This window comes from Oncorhynchus mykiss, chromosome 19 (assembly GCF_057628025.1).
Source record: "Oncorhynchus mykiss isolate SJ-2025 chromosome 19, ASM5762802v1, whole genome shotgun sequence".
In the NCBI taxonomy this organism is placed as follows: domain Eukaryota; kingdom Metazoa; phylum Chordata; class Actinopteri; order Salmoniformes; family Salmonidae; genus Oncorhynchus; species Oncorhynchus mykiss.
In genome coordinates, this window is record NC_143040.1 from 40,039,226 (window position 1) to 40,060,478 (window position 21,253).

The 21,253-nt window shown below is 42.7% G+C and overlaps 2 protein-coding genes across 5 annotated transcripts in view; one reads left to right on the top strand and one right to left on the bottom strand.

Annotated features, from left to right (window-relative positions):
* si:dkey-288a3.2 (protein phosphatase 1 regulatory subunit 37) overlaps positions 1-7,654 on the bottom strand; it is a 72,151-nt gene extending 64,497 nt beyond the window's left edge. Inside the window, exons 1-3 of the mRNA XM_090209698.1 lie at positions 7,568-7,654; positions 4,859-4,925; positions 794-891 (exon numbers count right to left, since the gene is read on the bottom strand). Of these exons, the coding sequence (XP_090065824.1) occupies positions 794-891; positions 4,859-4,925; positions 7,568-7,654 (252 nt within the window). The remainder of the gene's footprint in view (positions 1-793; positions 892-4,858; positions 4,926-7,567) is intronic.
* On the top strand, positions 2,833-19,493 carry vrk1 (VRK serine/threonine kinase 1). Of its 4 annotated transcripts, none has more exons than XM_021573903.3 (13): positions 2,833-2,986; positions 4,770-4,929; positions 5,111-5,166; positions 5,488-5,557; positions 6,179-6,266; positions 7,531-7,639; positions 7,914-8,006; positions 10,165-10,297; positions 10,792-10,912; positions 11,008-11,066; positions 14,585-14,760; positions 16,412-16,508; positions 16,598-19,493. In XM_021573903.3, exons 2-13 carry the CDS (start codon positions 4,770-4,772, stop codon positions 16,786-16,788), a joined length of 1,353 nt encoding a protein of 450 aa, XP_021429578.3. In that variant the 5' UTR covers positions 2,833-2,986; the 3' UTR covers positions 16,789-19,493. The 4 variants fall into 4 exon arrangements, with proteins under 4 accessions (XP_021429578.3, XP_090067127.1, XP_036810531.2 ...); XM_090211001.1 differs by having other exon boundaries at positions 16,415-16,508; XM_036954636.2 differs by having other exon boundaries at positions 2,905-3,113.
* Positions 19,494-21,253: the final 1,760 nt, after the last annotated feature.

Genomic DNA, 21,253 nt, shown 5'->3' on the forward strand with positions numbered 1-21,253 from the left:
TTGATCTAATCTTACATTTATGCAGGAGGGAAACTGATGTTCTTAACATTGCTGGTCCAAGTATAATAAGTAAGTACATAAAATAAATTATACATGTCGGAGTTTGTTTGTGTGTGTGTGTGTGTGTGTGTGTGTGTGTGTGTGTGTGTGTGTGTGTGTGTGTGTGTGTGTGTGTGTGCGTGTACACCCGCACTAGCCCATGTTTATTTGTTTTTGTTTACAGCTGTGCTATTATTTACAAAGCCACTAACTTAAATCCAATGTAGTAGTTAACCTGCTCTTAGCCTCTTCTTTGCACAAGAGATGCAGTTCTAATTTTTTGTGCAATAAGCCTGATTGAGGCTGATTGAACGAACTGATCCAAATTACCCTTGGAATTTTAATATGTGCAGTCACACTGTGTGTCTACTACTGTGAGTGTCTGCTACAAAGGCAAGGGACCACCACAAATCAGTATAGTCAGAGATTATTCATATCACTGGGTTTTATACCGATATGAACTGATCAGAATTGTCTTTCTTTTTCACTACTAATGTACCACAGTGCAACATGTACTGTATACTGTAAAAAAAAAATTAAAAAAAAAAGGTTCTATGGGGATTTTTTGGGGAAGGTTAAAAAGACCATATCAGGTTTCAATTACTGGCCAAAATGGGTTGAAATAAAAGATTTTAGGGACAATATATATGAAATATGACTTTGAAGCAGTCTTGGTTCTAGAAGCATATTTTCTACGGATGTACCATAGAATTACATTAAACTAATCTTTTAATAGGATCTCTGTGGAATGTACCTCAAGTTGTTCCAGAATCTTGGGTTTAGGTTCCACCTGGTGCCTGTCGCAGCTCCTCTTGTAGGCCTCAATTACCTCTGCCAAGGTGAGGCTGTCAACTAAAATAGAAGAATACACTCATTACCCACCTTAATGTCTCTCTGTCCCAATGAACTGGGAGCTCCCACTCCAAAGTGCTTAGGCCATACGGATGGTACACAGTCCCACATCCTAAATGGCACCCTATTCCCTATTTAGTGTGCTACTTTTGACCAGGGCCTATATGGCTCTGGTAAAAAGTAATGCACTTATTAGGTAATAGGGTGCCATTTTGGATGGAACCTGTACACTTCTGATTGACTGACTGTGGGGAAGGGAGAAGATGTCAGTCATTTGGAAGTGGGAAGGGCAGAGAGGATGAGTATCTGCCTTATAAATCAACCAATCAAGCGATCAAATTCATCCCAGGTGCCTTATGGAGTGAGCCTAACAGGTGTAGGTAGCTAGGCCTATAGGACTTGCAGATGGAAACACTTGACTCACTGACTGTCTCAAACTTGATACATCATTTGTGTCACACTAAAGTTATAACGCTCACAAATAATGTATTTCACACCACTCATCACTAAAACCGTAACATGATAATGGCCTCCATAGTCATTCCAATGGTTCTGTAAACATCATGTAAGTATACCCAGAGAATGACAGCTCCCTCTAAACCAATAAAAACACTTATCTTGAATCTGATTAGAAAAGTGTGTGTGTGTGTGTGCGCCTCAGGATGCTTAAATCCTTGCCATTAATTAAAACATATCTACAGTAATTAATTAATTTACTTCAAAACATTTAGGTCACTAGGAGATACTGCTGTGATTCTGTGTTGGTTACCATGTTTATGCAAATCACTAATAAATATAGGAGGGTGGGGAATCAGGGAGGGAAAGAGGGGAGGACCAGAATACAAATCAGGAGACTTGATCTTGAGACCATGTAAAATGTCAAAATGTCCAATGAGTGGAGTATGAAACTGATTAGTGCTAGGTCTACCTTACATCAATCAGCCCTCCACACTACACAGAACAACATTAGCCTATGCCGACTGGCCTATACCATACCTACGTGCAGATTCTAAGTGGGCCTATATCAATCACTAAAAGTTATCCCTCCCTTATTCCCTCAGAGCCATCAAGGGAAAGAAGAGGTAGAGGACATCAGCTCACCATTGATCGTGTCCTTGCGCTCAGCGAAGCCTGACACTATCTCCTCATCCGGAGGGAAAGACACATGCTTTTCACCTTTACATTTCTTTGGGCGCCAGGACGGAGACGGGGATGAAGTCTCTCCGTCATTATCGCTGTCACTGCGTCTAGTCATCGTTCGTTCCGCTTCCAAACGTCCAGTATGAATCTCCCAGTTGGGGAGGATATTTTTTGGATAGGGGCGCAATTGGATTCGAGTCACCAGAGCGCTCCGAGTTTTATCCGTTTATCGTTGGACATCTCAAGGGCCATTCTTGTTTTATACAGTCGTAGCTCACAGGTCATCAAACTACACGTTTTGTTATAAAAGCGATGGCATTGAATAAACTCCTCGTCTAGTGGCAACAGGATTCAAACTCTCCCAAAGTTTAGGTTTCCAGTGCAACACTTCCAGGGAGATGCTCAGGCTAGAAACAAGATAGGGCTACTCATGTGCCCATATCTTATTCATGAGCCATGCCATGTGATGCAAGTGAAACCCAATATTTTCTAAAACTATCAAATGGCCAGCAACAAGTACAATAATAATTCAGTTAAACTTGTATAAAATAGGTTACAATATAATTGATAACTACACAATATATAATATATATCATACAAATTTAGAATGATCGACTTCTCATTTTGATATTCTCACTGCCTGCAATCTCTACTAACTTTGCTAAACCTATCAAATGTTTATACTTTTGAATGTAGATGTGCTGCTGCTGCTGCTGCTCTTCTCCTTTATCCTCCTTCATCTCCTCCTCAGCATGAGCACCTGCATCAACGTCACATTCGATTTAGAACGTCATTTCCCAGCACCCCTGTAAATATGCAAATGTCAGGAAGTGTTTCTGACCAATAGGCTTGAGCAGTGTTGCAGAATGCGCCAATCGATTTCCGGTTGGACTGCAGTGCGGGAATTTTTGAGAAGCATCGAGGATAGCTTGGAAATAACACCAAAGTCAACGAGGTTTGCGTTAAAGGTTTATGTTATAAACCTGTAAAATCCAATGCCTTTGTTTAGATATATTGATATACCGTGTTTAAGAACACGATTATCATGGAAACGCTGGGTTTTGCGATCTAATCATCCAAAGGCAAGGCTTTTGCTAATTTCAGATAGCTAATGTATCTACGACGTTAGCAAAATAGTTAAGCTAACTAGCTATATGTTCTGACAATCTTTCAAACGTATGCACGCTTGTTTACCCGATATTGGCGTTTAAATGTTGCTACCAACTAGTAGTTAACGTTAGCTAAATAGGAAAAACCTCTCGCCCCATTTGGTGAGGGAAACTGGCTAGATTGACGTTAATAAGCTACACAACATGACCAAAAGTATATGGACACCTGCTCGTCTAACATCTCATTCCAAAATTATAGACATGAATATGGAGTTGGAGCCCCTTTGCTGCTATGACAGCCTCCATCCACTCTTCTGGGAAGGTTTTCCACTAGATGTTGGAACATTGCTGCAGGGACTTGCTTCCATTCAGCCACGAGCATTAGTGAGGTCTGGCACTGATGTTGGAAGATTAGGTCTGGCTCGCAGTCGGTGTTCCAATTAATCCCGATGGGGTTGAGGTCAGGGCTCTGTGCAGGCCAGTCAAGTTATTCCACACCGATCTCGACAAACCATTTCTGTATGGACCTCGCTTTGTGCATGGGGCATTGTTGCGCTGAAACAGGAAAGGGCCTTCCCAAACTGTTGCACAGAATCGTATAGAATATGTCATTTTATGCTGTAGTGTTAAGATTTCACTTCACTGGAACTAAAGGGGCCTAGCCCGAACCATTATTCCTCCACCAAACTTTACAGTTGGGACTATGCATTCAGGAAGGTAGCGTTCTCCTGGCATCTGCCAAACCCAAATGTGTCTGTTGGACTGCCAGATGGTTAAGTGTGTTTCATCACTCCAGAGAAGGCATTCCCTCTGCTCCAGAGTCCAATGGCGGCGAGCTTTACGCCACTCCAGCTGACGCGTGGCATTATGCATGGTGATCTTAGGTTTGTGTCCGGCTGCTAACGTTGCTTCTTGAGGCAGTTTGGAACTCTAGTAAGTTTTGCAACCCAGGACATAGGATTTTTACACGCTTCAGCACTCGGCTGTCCCATTCTTTGAAATTTTGTGGCCTTCCATTTCGCAGCTTAGCCATTGTTGCTCCTAGACGTTTCCACTTTACAATGTTGACCAGGGCAGAAATTAGTCAAACTGACTTGTTGGAAATGTGGCATCCTATGACGTTGCCATGTGGAAAGTCACTGAGCTCTTCAGTAAGGCCGTTCTACTGCCCATGTATGACTATGGAGATTGCATGGCTGTGTGCTCGATTTTAGACACAAGTCAGCATCGGGTGTGGCTGAAAAAGCAGAGTCCACTATTTTGAAGGGGTGTCCACATACTTTTGTATATATAGTGTATCTTAACTAGGTAGTTCGATGAGCCAGAAGTAATCGATGTGCTAGCTACCTTATTGGTTACCTTCATTCAGTCGCTTGCCACTCAAGTGAAGTATCATGTGATATGCTGTTTACACATCATATTCAAACCTCACTGAGACATTCAAGAAAACTGCTTTGTTGGTGAAGGTCAAATTAAAGCATTGCTAGCTTTATAACAAGCTATATGTTTTGGGAGGAGCCAGGCTCCCTTACTGACAGGCAGTGGCAAGATAGTTTTGTTGAAGGAAACACTGTTACATCTGCTAGATGTGTCACTAGATTGCATAGATTCTCTATCCTGTCCCTCCAGATGCCCCCTAAAGCAAAGGCAGCAGGGAAGGGCAGAGGACCAGAAAAGAGAAAGCTTGCTGAGGAGTTCCCCCCTGGAGAAGTACTTACAGATACTGGCAAGAAGTCCTGGAAACTGGGGGCCCCCATTGGACAGGGCGGCTTCGGACTGCTCTATCTGGGTAAGAGAGGCATGGCAACATGGGTTATAAAACACATCTAGGCTAGTTCGTTGATTATTGATCGGGAATTCCTCATCCGCTGACCTCAGAAGATCAGGAATACTACATGTCTTGCATATGTATTTCCAGCCCATTCCCTTTTAAACTCTAGGCTAGCCTGAGGTCTGTTATTGTTTTACAGCCGATGAGAATTCATCTAAAACGGTTGGTGCTGGTGCCCCATATGTCATCAAAGTGGTAAGACAACTCTGGCTTGGTAATCCAAGCCTTTTTGTATATGATTGCCTGATTGGCCTCAGTTCTATCTCATGCCTGTACACGCAAGACAAAGGAAACATTTAGCATCCTTACTGTATGCCTGTACAGTTGATGACAATATACTCTTAACTACCCTGCATGACTCCAGGCTTACCTATGCTGCATGTTCTGTATAATGTTTCCAGGATGAGTTTAACTGATCTTATGCTCCTGATTATGTCATAAACTGACACAAATGGGATGAATAAAGCTGTACTGTTTGGTCAACTGTCCTGGTTCCCCCCCCCCCCCTTCATCTAGGAGCCCAGTGACAACGGACCACTGTTCTCAGAGCTCAAGTTCTACATGCGAGCTGCCAAGCCGGATCAAAGTATGCATACCACTCCCTCCCTCAAGATTGCACACCCACGCGGTCCCTCAACACTGGAACAAACAACCACGAATAGCGAAATGAACAACTTTCTTAATTAAATAAGTGAAGTAGTAGGGCCATGTAGTGAGGTCTTCACTTTCCAACATGGTGCCTTTGGCTCCTGCGTTCGCCCCAAGGCCACAACTTTGCATTTTATATCATAACAATCCGAATGTCAATCTCCCCTGACAATTAACTGTTATATTACTAAGGAACGAAGGCTCATATTTTATTCATGGAATATGGTGGTGTCTGTTGGTAAATATTTGTCCCAGTAGCAGATTAGCTTGCGACCGCCTCTGGCTCGCCTCCCATGGAATTATCCTTCTCATTACTTTGAGCACCACCACCAAGTTTTAGGAAGTGTGTTTGGAAGCGTTTGTATGACCGGCTAAATAGTACTATCTTGATTTGCCTCACTGTTACTTTTCACTTGCAGTCATATGGTTTAACCATTAACAAGTGACTCTCTTTTAGCATGTTGTGATGTTGTTTTAGCTGAGTATTTTTGCTGTTTTTCATATGTAGTATTTTTATTTATTTTTACAACTGTTCTCCATTTTTTTTTTTGTATTGTAGTTCAGAGTTGGATGAAGTCTCACAAGACAAAGTATTTGGGAGTGCCAAAGTACTGGGGGTCTGGACTGCATGAGAAAGGAGGGAACAGGTATTGACTAGTGCCTTTTTAAAACCTGGTTCTTTCAGTACCTTTGATGGCAGTCTCATTTAAATACCTTTGAACTAGTGTCACACAATATACCGAAACCGTAGTACTTTTTTTCGATAGTGTAACATGAAAAACGGTTTGGTACTAGAACTTCTGTTACTTTCGGGTACTTTTGTCAAATGTTTCTCAAGTCATCTACTGATCGAGAAAGGATCAATTCGATCAACGCAGCCGATGTCCCCTCATAGCGCTAGGGCTCCGTGCCTGCTCCGCTTACTCATTGCTAGCTCTACCCTGTCCGCAGAATATTGCTGATTTCAAAGCTGATTGTCACCAAAAACTTTATTTATTCACTTAATCTCCCCCAGCCTCACGTCTCTCCCAGTCAAAATCATCTTTGCTTGAGCCTGGAACTGTGTGTGTGAATGCCATCATGGGTCTTAAAGAGACACCACACACTTTTATAAAATAAGATATTGAAAATAAGTCCCAAATTTAATGGAAATATTGTTTTTCATCTGTAGGCCCATGAAAAGGGCTTGTAAGTAAGCATTTCACGGTAGGGTTGTATTTGGCGCATGTGACAAATAACATTTTGATTTGAAATCAGCCAAAACAAGCTTAATAACTCAATGCCTGCACACACTCCTATTTAATATGCATCCACCTGCATTGTGAAAAGGCCTAGGCTACATCTTGAGTTACCCAGTTTATCAATAGACTATTATGTTATGTTGTTATATACTTTGTTTATTTTTTACCCAATGTCAAATTAGTTGTATAATTGATTCATTAATGCATACATTCAAACATTTTAAATGTAGGGATATTGAACTAAAAAAAACGTGTGTAGATCAAGTGCCATTCCATGACTTTGGCAAATACACTTTCTTGTTTCGCCGTGGTGTCATTTTGGTATAGAGTATCGAGTATTGTGATACTAAACCTGGTCTCAAAGTCAAAATTCTGGTATCGTGACAACACTGCTTTGAACCAACATAGCAATTGTTTACTTTACAGACACCCGTAAAGTTATGCATTCATGAATGTCCAAGCAACCCGCCACTTCTCCAGCTGCAAAGAAAGGGATGTTGATTGATTAACATATGCGATTTGGTGCTCCCCAATTGGCACCCTATTGCCTTTATAGTGCACTACTGTTGACCAGGGCCCATAGGGTGCCATATAAGTAGTGCACTATAGGAATTGGGTGCCATTTGGGATGCGCCCTGAATCTGTTTCCCTCTGGTTCCTCCCTTCCCAGGTACAGGTTCATGGTGATGGACCGGTTTGGGACGGACCTGCAGAAGAAGTTTGAGGAGAGTGGGAGGAGGTTCCCCCGAAAACTGGTCCTGCAGCTCGGACTGAGACTCGTGAGTTTTAGTCATCTTAACTGCCAATTTTTAGATAATCGGGCCACGGGGGGAGACTAAAACGACAGCTAACTAAAGCATTGATTTATTTAATTCACGCTATTAAAAAAAATAAATAAATTGTTGGCTGTTTATCTCATTTACTGTGTCTTGAGAGTTGTGTTAAAAAAAATAAAAAATTCTCGCTCATTTTGTTTGCCTATGCACTACTATCTCAGTAAATAATGCGTTTGCTATTTTTTTGTTGACTTCTCTTCTCCGCTCACTTGTGTAGCTTGACATTCTGGAGTACATCCATGAGCATGAGTATGTCCATGCTGACATCAAAGCATCCAACCTCCTCCTCAGCCACAACAACCCCAATCAGGTCAGTGGCTGTCCCACCTGTCTGCTATTCACTCTGCATTGACTGGTACCTTTTTTTTGATCTGGCCCTGTGCTAACGCACCTGACTTTGAGCTCATTATTAAGCCAGGGCTTGATGTTAAGTTTTTAGTTCAATCAGGTGTGATAGTACCGCGGGAGTGGATTGAGAAACGCCTACGTAGTGGAGTTTTTAGTCCTGATATGGCTCGCATACTTGGTACACTATATTATCAGGGCTATGTAGCCTAGCTAGCTATGTGCTATGTGTGTAGTGGATTACGGTTTCAGAGGGAAGGCCTATTTCTCAGTCTGGGTACGATTTCAAATGATTGTCTCTACCTCTTCAAGGGAAGCAATTCCTTTGACCCGATATGTAGCTAAGTTGAAAAAAAACGTGGGATATGTTTATTTATTTGATTATGCTCCTGCCACTGGTTCATTAGATTCAATTAAACAAATGAGAGAGAGAAGAGGGTGATGGTGGGGCGTTCATCATTCCTCTAAACAGGGGAGAGATTAGATGACTGGTAAGAGATCTTTCAAGCAAACAAGGTGGGGGCAGGGGCAAATATTTAATTTAGAGATTAATAATGTATCCATGGTGTGTTATTAAAGTGCTATTTTTAAATGACAATTTAGAAAGCAGACCCTTGGGAGTCTCAGTGTTAGCTCTCTCTCAATCTGCCTACTCCCTCCCTCCCTGCAGTTGTTGGAAACATTTGTTTGACTTTCTGTACTGTAGCCATGACTAGTTTTGTAGGCTTTGTACGGATGTGACGATTCGCCGATGCACGCGTCTGTCCAGAAAACCGCTAGGAATTGCTGCTGTTGCTCATATTGCGTTCTTTCTAAAATGCCGCTCATCTTTTGGGACGACCGATGGGTCCTCTCAGTGTCGAACTGCTTGTAACTGTGTCGACTGTCATTGATCTACATGTCATTTTGCGTGCGTGCCAAACATCCCCAGGCAATGTCAGTGACCTTGTGAAACTGCGCACCCTGCCCAGTTTCGCGTGCTTACTAACGCCAGGTTGGAGGCCCGTTCCTGATCTTGCACGTCTGCGTGGCACCTTTAGCGTTCAAGTGCTTAACTGACTTGCGTGATGTTGGGCTTTTATTAGTCGAGTGACAACCGATGTCATTTGCTAGGTTATTGTTATCTTTTGTGCTGTGTGTTTTACCAGAATAAAAGTAAGCTACCGGAGACAACTGTAATCTGGCTATAGCTGCTGAACAGGGTTTACCATCGGTTTTTATTTTGATCAGGTTCATCGTCAACAGCAGCGTTGGTAATTTGGCTTTAAACAGTCGGTGTGTATGGTCATTTTTAGATGTACAATGAGCTATCATTTTTGCAAAGTGCACTGCATGGCTGAAGCAAGAGGAGAACTTCCAAACTGTCGGTTGAAACCCTTCGATTTTGAGATGGGGGGGGGGGGGGTGAAATCCAAAATTATGCTATATATTCATTGGCTATGTCATAGCTAATTTGTAAACAATAAATATTGATACATTGCTATCTTAAACACTTAATCTGCCAAAATGACAAGTTAATTAGGTGATTTCAGAACCAAAGTGGGGGGGGGACAAAAACAGGCTACACTGTCTTCCCCCCCCCCCCCCCACACACACACACACACACACACACACACACAATCTTATAGTGGGGTGGTATATGCCAAGTCTCCCTTATGGCTCAGCTCAGGTGAGTACATAGACCATACATCACACACACACAGAAGTCCTCTCAAGACAGATCTAGCTCAGAGAGGTCCAGCTCATGAGCTCCATCAACAGCAGATGTTTAATTTAGAATAGGAAATGAATGTGTTTATGCAACAAATGTTAGTGCATCAAACCAAATTGCATCGATTTGTTCTCTAATCAAACCGAATCGTATGGAATCATTTCAATCTACTGTATAACGCATCGTTCCTGTATCGGAGCCCATGTATCTTTATGCGTATCGAATCTTATTGAAAGGGAAAGATCCTTATTTTATTCTTGTAGTCCAGGTGATTTCCCCTCCCGCCCCCCACACATGTACAGTTTATTAGTAATATACTAGTTCTAGGCCCATCTCGTGTATATTCCTTAGGTTGGATATGTGTCCGTGTGTGCATGCATGAATTTGTCTGTTTTTGTTTGCAAACCTATAGGTTTATTTAGTAGATTATGGGCTGGCCTATAGGTACTCTCCTGAAGGCATACTGAAGGAGTACAAGGAGGACCCTAAGAGGTGCCACGACGGGACCATCGAGTTCACCAGCATCAACGCACACAAAGGAGTCTGTAAGTACACCTCACCTCGCCTTTAGCCAAGCCAGGGGCACGTTAATTTGGGAGCAAATGTTGGGGGGGGGAAATGGTTTGAAACGGAACATTTTTTTAAAAAAATAGTTGATTAACTTGTATTAACACCACCTAGCTACCAGCGGTTACGGTGTATATAACCTGTCGTTCACACCTAGCTACCAGCGACCAGTCGTTTTCGATGGGAGGAGGAAACACAAGGACACACAGACACTTAATGGTTGGCGACTCGAAAGCTTGCGAGCTGTGTTGAAAAATCCCCACGTTTATGCCCATTTCTGCTATGCAACCATGCGACAGCCAATTGGGGTGGGCTGCTCTCACAATCACGCTTTGAAATTGGACAACAGAAACAACTGCTGTAATGCACACCTACGCGGGCAGATTTCAACAGCTCCATCGCTGATTATGTCGGCAAATGTAAGTCCAGAGTTTCGTGTCTATTGGTCAACTCAACCGTTCTATGTCTCCAGCACCTTGTAGAAGGAGTGATCTGGAGATCCTGGGGTACTGTATGGTCCAGTGGCTCTGTAGTAAATTGCCCTGGGAAGACAAGCTGCAAGACTCCCTCTACGTCAGAGACTCAAAACTACGGTAAGATGTCACACACGCACCTGCATGTGCAAAACACGCACAAGTGCTTGTGCGCACATCCCTCTTAATTTTTTTTTTTCTTCTCCCCCTCACAGATGCAGAGAGAACGTCTCAGACTTCATGTCTCAATGTTTCTCCCCACAAGACAAGCCAGGTGAGGTCTTTTCATTCACTTTTTTATTTATTTATTTTGGACTCGCCCCCTGGTATCAGTTTCCTTTTTGTGTCGAAGCCCATATTGCTGTGGAAACTTGCCAGTTACGTTGTCATTACTAGCTGAACTGACTGACTCTCTGTGGTCCTTGAGAACACCTGTGTTGGGAGTTCAGCCCTCCACATTACACCCCGTGCCTCTGCTTCATTCACAGCCCCAACCAGCCCTAATTGAACTGAAGCACTTCTTCATCACACACACAGAGGAGAGGAGAGTGGCTGTTCACTCCATAATAATGGGACCTGCCGATTCCCTCATAATGAATGCTAATTCATTAGCACCACCGCTAATTCTCCGACCGCAACAAAACTTTCCACTTTAACTTTGTTGTGAAGCCGTGAACTTACATATGTGTTGAGCGCATTAGTGTGAAGCATAGGTGAGAGTCAGTATGGACGGCTAGAGTGTTCACTGAGGTTTTCTAGCCATTTGGAGTGAAAACACTTCAAATATGTTGTAAACTTTTTTTGAGGGTTTGTTAAATATCTATGATTTTATTTTTGAACGATTTGTGGGCCATTCGTACGGTATTGAGGCCTGTAGATTTAATTTGGCTCTACATATCTTTCACCTTTAGAATATGGACCAGGGGGCCATAGTCGACAAGACAATTCTATCTGAAGTAGGAGCACGTCCAATGCAGCTGTTTTTTATCTCGACATCAAATCATTTTTAGTTAACAATGAAGTACCTTTACTGTGATTTTTTATTTTTTTTTGTCTTCAATTGTGGTCAAACATAAACAAAAATAGCTTCTTAGCAAAGAGCAATTTCTCAAGCAAGACTTTTGCTAGGACTGTCTGGGAGTGGGGTGGGGGAAACTGAAAACTAGCTGTTACTGGCAGAGAGGGATGGAACACTCTTTCTCATTGGTCTATTAACTCATTTACCGTCTGGTGATGTCACTAGGCCAAAACCCCATCCCACCAAAACAGGCTGAAATTTCAGGCCGTTATTTTCGAACAGCTCTTACACAAAAGGGCATTTTCATAATTTTCACAATATTACAGTACCATTCCGACTTCATAGTGTGGAAATGTTTCGGGTGAAATCATGTTTTTTGACTGCGCTGGGCCTTATAACAAACTTTGACTTGGGGAGTTTAACTGTCCCTTTAATCCTGAAGCCAGGGCCTTGCCTCCCTCCTCCTCTCCGCCTACTGTTGTCGGCCTCCTCTCCTCTGATCCCTATGTGGCAGCGCCCGCTCTGTGCGCTTTGTGGCAGCCGTGTGACAGAAGGAAAGATTTCTCCGCGGGCTGTTGTCTTGTGCGTACAGCAACACGCAACGCATCACAACGGCCCAGAGAGAGAGGTGACTGCAGTGGAGCCGTCATGGTTCTGTTGTGTCCGCCATCATCACTAATTCTGTTTGGTGTGACTTATTTTAGCTTTCACCCAGGCGGTAAACAACAGTTTGGGAGCAACGGAGCAGAAGGAAGAGGGGCTGACGCACCGTGCCACTTCCTCTCCTCATCCCTCTATCCTCTCCTCCTCACTCTCTCTTGACTTAGCCCCAAGGTCAAAGTGCCAGTGCTGGCTGTATTAGGAGAGAGGAAAGGAATGCGGGTAGAGGAGGAGTGTAACTGGAAGGAAGTGCGCTAGCTTACACTTTTTTTTTTTAATTCTGTTTTCATTTCACCTTTATTTAACCAGGTAGGCCAGTTGAGAACAAGTTCTCATATACAACTGCGACCTGGCCAAGATAAAGCAAAGCAGTTCGACACACAACAATACAGAGTTACACATGGGATAAACAAATGTGCAGTCAATAACACAATAGCAAAAAAATCTATATACAGTGTGTGCAAATGGCGTACAGAGGTAAGGCAATAAATAAGCCAAAAGTAGCGAAGTAATCACAATTTTAGCAGATTAACACTGGAGTGATAGATGTGCAGATGATGATGATGTGCAAGTAGAAATACTGATGTGCAAAAAAGTAAATAAAAACAATATGGGGATGAGGTAGGTAGTTGGATGGGCTGTGTACAGAAGGGCTGTGTACAGCTGCAGCGATTGGTAAGCTTCTCAGATAGCTGATGTTTTAAAGTTAGTGAGGGAGATATGTCTCCAACTTCAGAGTTTTGTTTTTTTTTGCAAATCGTCATTGGCAGCAGAGAACTGGAAGGAAAGGCGGCATATTTAGGTGTTGGCTTTGGGGATGACCAGTGAAATATACCTGCTGGAGCGCGTGCTACGGGTGGGTGTTGCTAAGGTGACCAGTGAACTGAGGTAAGGCAGAGCTTTACTTAGCAAAGACTTATGACCTGGAGCCAGTGGGTTTGGCGACGAATATGTAGCGAGGGCCAGCCGACAAGAGCATACAGGTCGCAGTGGTGGGTAGTATATGGGGCTTTGGTGCCAAAACGGATGGCACAGTTTGCTGAGTGGACTGTTGGAGGCTATTTTGTAAATTACATCGCTGAAGTTGAGGATCGGTAGGACAGTCAAGATTTACGAGGGTATGTTTGGCAGCGTGAGTGAAGGTGACTTTGTTGCGCAATAGGAAGCCAATTCTAGATTTAATTTTGGATTGGAGATGCTTAATGTGAGTCTGGAAGGAGAGTTTACAGTCTAGCCAGGCACCTAGGTATTTGTAGTTGTCCACACATTCTAACCGTCCAGAGTAGTGATGATTGGCGGTGGCGAGCCGCGATCGGTTGAAGAGCATGCATTTAGTTTTACTAGCATTTAAGAGCAGTTGGATGCCACGGAAGGAGTGTTGTATGGCATTGAAGCTCGTTTGGAGGTTTGTTAACACAGTGTCCAAATAAGGGCCAGATGTATACAGGATGGTGTCGTCTGCGTAGAGGTGGATCAACACCTAGATAACAAGCGTTCAGAGCATCAGTTTTTCAGTTTATCGTCAGTTGTGAATCGTTGATTTGACTTAGTTTGTCTGTTTTTGGTTGAATATGGTACGTTGTTTCTTCTCTGTGTTGGATGACTGTATTTTTATCACAATGTTGTTGGAGCAGCTTGGGAAACAGGTAGAAATTCATTGCCTCGTACTATTTTCTACTGTGTGCTTCATTGAACAGTAGAAATGAAACCACTGCAGCTAGCTACCTTTTAATTGTGGATAGGACTCACGTAAAATGTGTTCTTAAATCTGTGTGACCCTCTCAGTAGAGATTACCATAAATGGAACATCTAAATCAACTCTTTTTGTATACTGGAGATGGCGCTGCTTTGGACAGCATCCCTTGAGGAAGGAAGCAGCTGAAACACCGGGGCTTAACTATTGAGTTCAATACATGTTATTAATATCAAACTTGTATTTACATGGTGTGCACAATGTCTCTAATGTTATGATCTTCAGTCATTCTTTTTGGGGTAAGCAGCGCAGCTCATATACAACTTTATCTTCAATCTTTGCTTCGTGCGAGGACTCCTGACCTAAAACGTAAGGCTCAAATCTAACCCCCCCAATATCTATTGTTTCCTCTCCTTTTTAGACGAACTTCAGAAGTTTGTGGAGGAGGTGAAGACTCTAAGCTACACAGACAAGCCGGCCTATCAGAAGCTCCGGTCCATTCTGGAGGCGGGGCTTAAGTCGATCGGCGCCAAAGATGACGACAAGCTGGAGTTCTCCTCATCGGTCAACGGAGGCGGGCCATTGTCCTCTGTCGAGGTCGGTCCACAAAGAGCCCAACACAGAAAGACGTGTTGCTGTGCGGTCATGGTAGCCTCAGCGTTTAAAACCTGGCACGCTCCAGACCTTTTTGAAGCCCGGCCTTTCAAACGGAGCCCATTTCAACCACCCCTAATGTGTTTACCTGTTAAAAGCCATTTGAAATGTAAAAATGCCTGAGCACGGTCCCAGACTAATTGTGCACGTTAGTGTGAATGGCTGCCAAGTGCATTGATTTTCAAATCCAATTAAGGTGTGATGCTTTTAACAGATGTACCTTGACCGCTGCTTATTGGCGTTTTTACACCCAAACCACACACACACGGGAGCCTTCATTTTGCTGTTCAAAGCCATTTCTACATTACTCTGGCTTCCACACTGGGATTCCTCCAACCAGCTCAAAAGCCTTTTTCCATTTCTCTCCTCCCCGCTCTCTCGATTCTCACAATTCCTTCCCTTTCCTGCCCTCCCTTCTCCATCTTACCTATCTCCCTCCTCCTCTCCCCTTCTCTTCATTATCTTCCCCTCTTCCTTCCTCTCTACCTCCCTCCTCTCCTCCCTCCCTCCATCCCTCTTATCCGACAGGTCTGAGTACCTGTGTTTATCCCTCGCTAATGTATCACAAATTTGCTGACACGGTAACCTTGGAGTCGGCGCGGCCCCGCAATCAGCGCTCCGCTCTCACGGCAGAGGGAGGGATCTCCTCCCTCTTCCCCTCTTCCTCCCCCCTCCTCGCACTACCCACAATGCCGTTTGCATATGGAAGGTGCCACCGGGGAGCTGGCCCATGCCAGTTGAGGGTTACCTGCCCACTGCCGTTATTGTATGTAATTATCCAGCCAATCTGTTCAGCTCAGCAGGGTCTGCTGGTAATCATGAGGTAGCAATTGGCAAAATGGAAGTCAGCAGAGAGGAGAGAGGGAAGAGAAGAGGGGGGGGGGGGGGTTGGGTGAGTGATAGTTCAAGTCCGAGAGAGGGGCGAGCGTTCATTATACAGTCTGAGAGATGGAGGAAAGGTGGAAGGGAGGAGGGAAGGAAGGGGAGATGGAGGATTTGATTGCTGTCGTTAAGTGCATCTTTCTCGTCGCCTCATTCTCGGCTGGTATGATTTCATGGACAAAGTTATTATCTCGTTTTAGTCTTTAATCTGTATAAGGGGGGAAAAAATTAAGTCATAGTTTATGAAACCAAAGGGATCACCTCACTAAGTACGGATACAGCTCTGCTTTGTCAGTTACTAAACCATCAAATCTCAACTTTGACCCCAAAGAAAGTTCCCAGATGCCTTAAATGATGACCCGAGAAACAGAATTAGCGCTGACCATTGTTTTTATTTAGATAGTCATGGAACCATAATTGAATTTGTACTTTGAATGGATTATTCCCGTAGAAGGTTTTCTTACTCTGCGAGATGGCAGTGATAATTGCATTTGCTCAGATGTCACACAAGGCTCTGGGCGGATGTAAACGTTCGGTCGTCGTGAACCCAAGCAGAGTTTCTCATTTCATGTTTGATTTCGGCCTTCTCCAAGGATTCTGCAAGCGGACCGGGAGATTTGACCACTGCGCTCGCTCTCTCTCGCTGTTTCTCTTGCTGTTGCTCTCTCTCTGCACTTGTTCTCATCCCTCTTTTCTTTCCCTCTCCTCACAGAAGACTCCCAAAAGAAAGAGAGCGGTAGATTATGAAGGGGAGGCTAATGACGAGACCGACGGCACTCCCGCCAAGAAAAGAAAAGCTGAAAAGAAAGGTAAGAATCTCCTTTTTTCCTTCTCCTCTCCCCTCCCCTCTCTTCGGGTTAAATCTCACTGTTTTGAAATTGTAATCTTCTCCCTACAGAGGTGAATGGAGTGAAAAGGGTAGTCATCCCCAAGAAGAAAGCGACCCTTAAAAAGACTGCTGCTAGCCCGAAGAAGAAGGCTGCTAGCCCCGAGAAGATACTGGTGGAGATGGCTACTCAGACCACTCCTGGCCTGAAGAGAGGCAGAGGTAGACCCAAGAAAAAGGCAGACCCATTAGAATCAGAATGAGTTGTACTTCTCATTCTGTGTTCCAGCCACCCTTTAATTTGAACTACTTTGCAGATATGAAACAAACAATCATAATATCAGTCAAAAAAAAAATGTCATTCCCAGTTTACGCTACAAAATCAACTTTGTAACGGTTTTAAATATAGCTTCTATTTGACTTAACAGTCCATGATGTAGACTAAGGCATTGTTGGCAGAATAGATGGATGCAGTTCAATGCATGATTAATATAATTCACCAATACATTTCTTGGTAGTCCCATAAATATTGCTATCAGGTTGTAAATCACAGCTGGCCTGGTACATTGTTTGCTGCCTGCATTCAGGATGCACCGTTTTAGTTTCAATGACTCAATATTTTGGACCAAAACGGATGAAATGTAACTAAGGATAGGACTATCAATACAATCGAACTAGCAAGAGCGATGATCACAAGTCAGTCATAACGTGGCTAATAGGCTAGCGTATCTTCTCATGTGTCAAGCTAAAAACGCGGAGCCTAACGCTAGGAGGATGTCATGTCATGCCCTTGGAGGAGTGGTTGAGTGACTGACTTATTCCTCTCATATTGTTTTTCGGTGGCTATACACAGCTAGAGATGCAGGTGTCATTTGGTTAGCTAGCAAGAACTTGAACGACTGTTATTCAGTTAGCATATCTCTTGCGTTTGCAAATTCACTCTGGCTATCTACTCCAATTTCAGTGCACTCTTGTCTGAGTGTGCCAGAGCCCAGAATAACGGATGAATTTGCACTTGCGGAATATGACCAGTGTCAGTAAACATATGCAAAGAAGGTAATAGTTAATCACAAACACTTTAGTTAACATGTGAACAGCCTAACCAGCTCTGCTACGCTGAGTGAAATGGTCAGTGAGGTGTTCTCTCATTTGTGTCTGGAAGTAGCTAGCTAGCAAGCTAGCCAACTTCAGCCAGTTAGCTTGGGTGCTTTGTTGGGACAAGCATGTATTGGCAGGCAAGCTGTAGAATGACAAGTAGGCTACAATTCCCCATTGTTTTATCAGTGCAATTTTGACAGCCAACTAGCTGAACAAGTTTGAGAGGGTTTACAGTTGTCGGAAGTTTACATACACCTTAGCCAAATGCATTTAAACTCAGTTTTTCACAATTCCTGACATTTAATCCTAGTAAAAATTCCCTGTCTTTGGTCAGTTAGGATCACCACTTTATTTTAAGAATGTGAAATGTCAGAATAATAGTACAGTATTTCTAGGACATTTCTCTAAAAAGTACGATCTTTGTCCCCATGTGCAGTTGCAAATCGTAGTCTGGCATTTTTATGGCGCTTTTGGAGCAGTGGCTTCTTCCTTGCTGAGCGGCCTTTCAGGTTATGTTTATACTTTTGTACCCGTTTCCTCCAGCATCTTCACAAGGTCCTTTTGTTGTTCTGGGATTGATTTGCACTTTCCGCACCAAAGTACGTTCATCTCTAGGAGACGGAACGCGTCTTCCTTCCTGAGCGGTATGACGGCTGCATGGTCCCATGGTGTTTATACTTGGGTACTATTGTTTGTACAGATGAACGTGGTACCTTCAGGCGTTTGGAACTTGCTCCCAAGGATGAACCAGACTTGTGGAGGTTTTACACATTTTTGTCTGAGGTCTTGTCTGATTTCTTTTGATTTTCCCATGATGTCAAGCAAAGAGTTTGAAGGTAGGCCTTGAAATACATCCACAGGTACACCCCCAATTGACTCAAAGGATGTCAATTAGCCTATCAGAAGCCTCTAAAGCCGTGACATCATTTTCTGGAATTTTCCAAGCTGTTTAAAGGCACAGTCAACTTAGTATATGTAAACTTCTGACCACCTGGAATTGTGATACAGTGAATTATAAGTGAAATAATCTGCCTGTAAACAATTGTTGGAAAAATGACTTGTCATGCACAAAGTCGATGTCCTAACCAACTTGCCAAAACTATAGTTTGTTAACAAGAAATTTGTTGAGTGTTAACAAGTGTTAATGATTCCAACCTAAGTATATGTAAACTTCCGACTTCAACTGTATCTATTGTCACTTTTGTTAGATTTTAGCTCATCTTGCACAGCCTAGCATTAGTTGTTCTTGTTGATTTGCATAACTGAGGGAGAGAGAGCCCACCTCTCAATGGTTGTAAAGTTCCCAAATGTAAGAGGACTCTGTGGTGTTTACGTATTTGCAGAAATCCATTTAGGTATATTTTTGTTGCTTTTATCGAATGTGCTCAAATGATCTAAAAGTTGCGCTGTTGTATCTGCCTGTAAACACACACAGTCCAGTTCAAAGTGAATGCTGGCAGGCCTGTCTGGCAAATGGCTTGTTTGTATAAAGCCCTACTGTAGCTCCGATTGCCTACAGCACACCAGTCTGTGTAGACTCCGGTCTTGGACAAGACAGATGTTTTTATAAAGTTTTATTTACAGCGGTGTCTATTACTTGTCCAAACTCACTGCCAATTTCCCACTCTATATTGCTGTAGAAATTTCACAACCACCTTAGTATATGTAAATCCCAAACATTCTAAGAATTTATGAAAAAAATGTGAAAACGACATTATCTAAGTGCGTGCTTGTCAGACTGTTTCCAAGTGTCATTCTTCCTGGGGGTGTATATGAACACATTTTAATACGATTTCATATTTCTAAAATGCTGTCAGTTCCACTTTAAGAGATACTCCTTTTTAAAAAATAAAAAAAAGTTTGTACAGTATCGTTGATCTCTTCTGCACGGCATATTTTTTTTAAATATTTCATTTTGTTAACACGCATGGCCTTCTGTAAGTTGGATAATAAAATAATAATGATGTGAGAGTCTGGAATGCTTTCTGTACACTAAAACATGTGTCATGTAGAATGTCCACCCACTCTTTGGTGATGAAATTCCACATCCTTATATGTTTATAAGATAACATTTTACCCAAGACAAATATGATTATTCATGTTCTGAAATGTTAAGTGGGGTTGTTTTATCTAGCATATCTTTAACATTTATTGCATATCCCCAAAAAGTTGCGACTTCCTAACCGAGTACATTCAGTTAATAAGAACAGAGATGTGGTGCAGGTTTCTCGTAACAACTGTTGAGGATTTTACATTTTGGGGTTGTCGTCAAAGTTGTTAGCATGACAATCTGAATGAAATGTAAAAATGTGTTTTTGATCGGGCACCCTATATCATGTTTATGTGTGTCATGTATATTTTGAATCCAATAGGTGAAAAATATATGGGAAAGCTAAAATGCCTCCATGCTACTCAGTCATCCCACACATACAATACACTTGGTTTCCTTACCTGTTTGTCCTGCATAGTTTCCATTTACAACATAGATGACCAGTTTCCACTTAACATTATCTTCTTCTCGTGACCCCCTAATAGATAAGTATCTCCCTCTAACTGCTGATGGGAATGTGAAGCGTCAGTTTGGTGCTCTAGTGTGTCTGACATGATTGGGTACCAGGGCTCAGGGCTCATGCCCCATCCCTTCCCTCTCTTCTCCCCCTTCCATCTCCTCACTCCACTCTTCCCTCTCCACTTCTAGCTTCTCCCATGGCCTATCCTCCACCGGTGGGTTGGCCACAGCTTCAGTGCAGTAATTAGGCCTGATGTGCAGGACTTCAAATTAAGTGACAGGATTTACTAAAACAGTCGCAAATTAGACCGATTGTGTCTAACTTCTGTAACTGAAAACGCCTGACTGGGGCCGAGCGTCGTATTTAGGGTCAAGGGACTAATGTGAGGAGATTAGAGCTGATTTAACGGTCATTCGGCTCACATTTGGCGAAAAGAGATGGTCAGACATAGATTAGTGTCTCTGTAGCCCATATTACTGCTAAAGTTCAACATTTTACCATCGTCTGTGGGCAGAGAAGTGGTTCTTTTGAACATCAATGTTTTGAAAGACAGGTCTGTGGAATAGTGCCTCTATTAATGATTAAAATAATAACCCTGTTCATTTTTTTTTTCTATAGTCACATTGTTATGTTGCATATTGATTTAAGCTTTCAAAAGACATCCACCTTTTCCTCACCTGATAGTTGGTAATAGTTCAGTATATTACCATATATATATATTATATATTATATAGAGTGCCTTGCGAAAGTATTCGGCCCCCTTGAACTTTGCGACCTTTTGCCACATTTCAGGCTTCAAACATAAAGATATAAAACTGTATTTTTTTGTGAAGAATCAACAAGTGGGACACAATTATGAAGTGGAATGACATTTATTGGATATTTCTAACTTTTTGAACAAATCAAAAACTGAAAATTTGGGCGTGCAAAATTATTCAGCCCCTTTACTTTCAGTGCAGCAAACTCTCCAGAAGTTCAGGGAGGATCTCTGAATGATCCAATGTTGACCTAAATGACTAATGATGATAAATACAATCCACCTGTGGGTAATCAAGTCTCCGTATAAATGCACCTGCACTGTGATAGTCTCAGAGGTCCGTTAAAAGCGCAGAGAGCATCA

Excerpts from the sequence above, each read along its gene's own strand:
- vrk1 (XM_036954636.2), top strand. The coding sequence starts at position 3,027 with ATGCCTTTGTTTAGATATATTGATATACCGTGTTTAAGAACACGATTA. Across the intron at positions 4,930-5,110 it reads CTTCGGACTGCTCTATCTGG|CCGATGAGAATTCATCTAAA; the intron begins GTAAGAGAGGCA and ends ATTGTTTTACAG. Across the intron at positions 16,509-16,597 it reads AAGAAAAGCTGAAAAGAAAG|AGGTGAATGGAGTGAAAAGG; the intron begins GTAAGAATCTCC and ends TTCTCCCTACAG.